General features: G+C 59.5%; 1 protein-coding gene across 1 annotated transcript in view; it reads left to right on the top strand.

Moving 5' to 3' along the window:
* Window positions 1-1,517, top strand: part of CASQ1 (calsequestrin 1) — an 8,647-nt gene extending 7,130 nt beyond the window's left edge. Inside the window, exon 7 of the mRNA XM_034667673.1 lies at window positions 941-1,517. Within this exon, the coding sequence (XP_034523564.1) occupies window positions 941-1,075 (135 nt within the window). The 3' untranslated portion in view covers window positions 1,076-1,517. The remainder of the gene's footprint in view (window positions 1-940) is intronic.
* Window positions 1,518-4,308: the final 2,791 nt, after the last annotated feature.

Below are 4,308 nucleotides of genomic sequence, written 5' to 3'. Positions count from 1 at the left end.
CCCCCCCCGCCCCAGGAGAGACACGCCCGTCTCACGGCCGGGCAGAGAGAGAGACTGAGGCCCTGAGCACGCCCTGCTGCAAGTAGTTCCTCACCCTTCAAGGCCTGGCCCGCATCCTCGCCTCTCCAGAAGTGTCCCCAGATCTCCCCTGTTGGAGTCAGGCCCCCTCCTCAGCACCCGCAGAGCCCATCTGGCATTGTGAACAGGACTTCAGTACGGCTAGCTCTGTGTCGTGTCTGCCTCTCCGGCAGACTGAGCTCTTTGAGGGCAGAAACCTCATTCACACACGGCAGGCGCCCCAGCAACGTTTGTGGGGGTGAAGTGAATAAGCCACAGTCTTTGCGTTCGTACTGTTCTCAGTGTGACTGGGGAGGCAGGTGTTCTGTTAACAACACGGCCAGATCTTATAAACCTGATCATAAAGAGACCCATAAAATGCTAGAAGCCACAGAAATCAAAGCCACTTCTGCTGGAGACAATGAGAGAAGGGTTTCAAAGGAGTGGCTCTTAAAGTGGAGACCGGACAGCCTGTAGGAGTCCGACACGCAGTTGATGACAAGTCATTTCCAAACCGATGAAAAAGTTAATGCGAAAGGTCAAAGGTAGGAAAGTGAGTATCAGGTTCTGGACGAGGCAAGTCGGTTTTTATGGCTTGCGAGCCTAGAGGGTTCCGCGGACGGTGCTGGAAAAGCAGGTTATGAAAAGCTGAAGGGCGGCTGGCTTGACTCTCTGGTCACCCGTGTTTCGAACCCAGCCATCCCTGTTGCCCTGTCACTACTCCAACCCAGACGTTCACCTGGACAGCTTCCCTGGCCGGTGACAGATGAAGGGAAGGGACAGAGGACATAGGGAAGGGCGGAGGGAGCCCCATGAGCGGGAGGACAGGTCTGAAGACCTGAGCCGGGCTTAGCTTCGGTCCCCTGTCTGTGCCTGGTCCCAGGCGGACAGCGTGTGGATGGAGATGGACGACGAGGAGGACCTGCCTTCCGCGGAGGAGCTGGAGGACTGGCTGGAGGACGTCCTGGAGGGTGAGATCAACACGGAGGACGATGACGAGGAAGACGACGACGACTAGCCGCTGTGGCCGCCGTCTCCCAGCCCGCCCGCTCTCCTTGTGCTCCCTCCCGCCCCCCCGTTCCTCCCTGGGCTCCTCCAGGGACACTGGGTCATCCTCGGCCATAGGGAGGCCATATGCTGAGTGCTGAGACCCTGACCTTCGCCCGACGAGGCCAGGACCCACTCCTCAGCCGACTCTCTCCTGTCCTTCAACTGCCCTGTTCCTCCGATTTGTTTCCTCCATGCTCTGTATACTCTTCCCTGCGATTCTTTTCTCCTCTGGTCCCTCCACCTGCACACACTCTTCCCCACACTCTGAAATCCTCCCTCCCTCTGGCAGGCCCATCCCTGGCCAGGAGGAAGGGCCGGTCCTGTGTCTGGGGCTCTCTCTCGGCCATGTCTCATTAATGCATTTGGGTAAAATATCGAGAGGCCTCAATAAAGGATCTGGGGCAGCATGAGCCAGTGTCTGCTGACGAGGTCTCACCCCCACGGCAAGAGGGAGGCAACCCGGGGATGGGGTCTGGGGGTGCGGGCCTTGTTCGGGCGCTGTGATGGGGGGCTCCAGGCAGTTACCCCAGAGAAGAGTGGACTGTTTGCTGCCCGTCCACAAGCTTTTCCCCGAACAGTGTGTTTGTCCAGCACCACTGGGAGGCTCTGGGAGAACGGGGAGTGCTGGGCCTGTCCTTGCTCTCCAGCTGCTCAGCCTCACTGGGAAGTCAAGACACGCAACTAAACAACTGAACCCTAATACAAAGCAAGAGTAATTAGGGGATTATGTGCAGCTTGATAGCACCCTTCCTGCAGCTCTTCTTTGAACCGTCAAGCCTGAACCCAAACAACACTTTCTTGGTGAGGCCTTGCCAGAGGCGGCCTGGGGCACTGCCCACCTCTGGGGTCACGCTGCACCCTGTCCCCTCCGTGCCAGCACTCCTTGGCTACCCTCCAACTGTAGCCGCTCGTCTGTCTTCCCCGCGGGACTGCGGGCCCCTTGAAGGCAGGAGCCCAGGCTTCTCCTCTGTGCCCCCAGTGCCTGGTGCACACAAGGCTGCCCCCAACAAACGTCCGTTAACAGAAGGAACACGTGAACAGGAAGGGTCAGAAGCGAGAAGCCACAGTGGGCTCCGATGGCTTCGAGAAGTGAGCACTTTCTAGGCCTTCAATGAAGAATGGGGTTCGACAGGGCAAAGGAGACAGGGAAGGGACATTGCAGTCAGTGGAGAGCATCGCAAGCACTGGCAGGATGTGGGTGTCGTATTGGGGGTGTGGAAGAGATGAGAGGGACGAGAAGAGACCCTCAAGTGGCGGCCATGAGGATGGGGGCCATCATGGGGTGTAGAGGAATTTGAATTTAATCCTGGGAGCCAGGAGGAAGGGGAAAACTTAACTGTGGCAGCGATGAGTGGGATGGGTGGAGGGAGGGGAGATGGAGACGGCAGGTGCGGTGGCGACGGGGTGGGCGGGGGGGGGGCGGGAGAGGCGTCTCTCACAGTCAGAGGCCATCAGAAGTTGGGAGAGCATGGCCCTGAGTGGTGGCCATGTGATGGAGAGGACATGTAGAGTTCCGTATACCAGGGCCTCCACCCTGACCCCGGACCTGGGCTGCCAAGGCTCCTGGCAGGAAAGGCCTGCACTCTCCCCAGCACAGCCCAGGCTCCCGGGTCAGGGAGTCAGACGTCATCGTGTGGGAGAGCCAAGGAACTGACTGAGTCCGGAACTCACAGACGGGACGGTTGTCATGGGTCAGGTAGGAAGGTGCTGCTGAGAGATGAGGGGACTGCTAGGTGCAGAAGGAGACCTTAGGTGACACAGGTGTCACCCTCCAGAGACAAACCCAGGAAGTGCTCCCAGAGAAGGCAGAAGAGCGTAGAGCAGAAACCTTGTGTTCACCCAACTTGTGACCATTTCGTACTTGGTCCGATACATAGGTGGGCCCAGGGCTCATACGGTGCTAATGGGGGGCTGACAGTCTAGCGTCAGTCGGCAGAAGGCCCCAGACTAAACAGTCGTCCCTAGGTTTCCAGCACCCACCTGTGCCAGTCCTTAGACACTTAGGATTTCCAAGCCTCCGGAGAACCCTGTCAGATGGCACCCGCATCCCCATCTCACTGGGGGACACTGAGAGTCAGAGGCACATCCTGCCCAAGAAAGGGGCAGAGCGGCAGGAAGCCCAGGTCCCCTGCGCCTGCTGCCTGGGGACGACCTGAACCTGTCACTCTGCAGAAGTCACTCTGTTTCTCTGAGTCTCACAGATGGGCCAGTGCCATGGCTTTTGGTCTCACAGCACAGAGCAAATGAGACAGACACAAAGGCAGAGTGTGAGGTGGTCTTGCTCACAGTGCGTGGTGACCGGAGAGGTCGGTGCAGAGCAAGGAGAAGCAGTGGGAGCCTGAGCCTCTTTCCATGCAGTGTAGACCAGAAGGGAGGGGCTCACCTGAGGCTTCCTGGCGGGGTGTCTGCCAGGCCAGAACTGAGGTGAGGCCAGAGCATTCCTGGCGGCCACACAGGATGGGGCTCGGACCTCTTCCCAGGGCCAGACCCTGCCAGAGTGGAAGCAAGAGCCGTCGGGTGGGAGATGGGGTGCAGACACATACTTCCCCACTTCTTCCTTCCCTCTTTCAGTCTGGCTGAGAACCTGGGGGAGGAAAGTCCCTGGGGTGGAGAGGAAGTGAGCTGCCATGCTGGGCCTGGGCAGAGAGGCAGAGCGAGGAGACAGAGCTAAGTGCGGCTTTGCAAGATGTCTATATTTGCATGCTGAGCTCACTGCTGCTCTTTTCCTCCCCAGAAAATAAAATTACATCATGGTGGGGGGGAAGGCAGGAGGGCGGTATATTTCGGAAAGGTGAGAGGAACACAACGGGCATCACCCCAGGAGAGAGAGGATATCTGGGCTCCAGGTCAAGGGAAGGAGGCCCCGCGTTGCTTCCCGCCTGCATCCCTACCTCCACCCCCGCCCTCCCAGGTGCATAAGTGCGAGCGGCCCTTCGGTCCTTCGCTCCCGGGGCCCCGACCCAGAGGGGGAGGAAAGAGGTTTTTCCCAGCACAAGTCTGCCCGCTAAGAGGATCAGAGGCCCAAGGCCCTCCAAAGGCCTAAGCCCTCACTCCCTCTGTGCTCCCCAGGGTCCCTGCCGCGGGGGTCACCGAAAGGTGGCCCGGGCAGGAGGGTGTCGCACTGGGAGACACACGAAAGCCCAGAGCGAGGTACCGCAGTCCGGGGGCGCGGGCAGCGGCCCTCGGCAGCCCACCCGCGAA

This window comes from Ailuropoda melanoleuca, chromosome 8 (genome assembly GCF_002007445.2).
Source record: "Ailuropoda melanoleuca isolate Jingjing chromosome 8, ASM200744v2, whole genome shotgun sequence".
NCBI lineage: Eukaryota > Metazoa > Chordata > Mammalia > Carnivora > Ursidae > Ailuropoda > Ailuropoda melanoleuca.
Note: the sequence above shows the minus strand (reverse complement) of the source record. Positions and strands in the feature narration are given on the sequence as shown.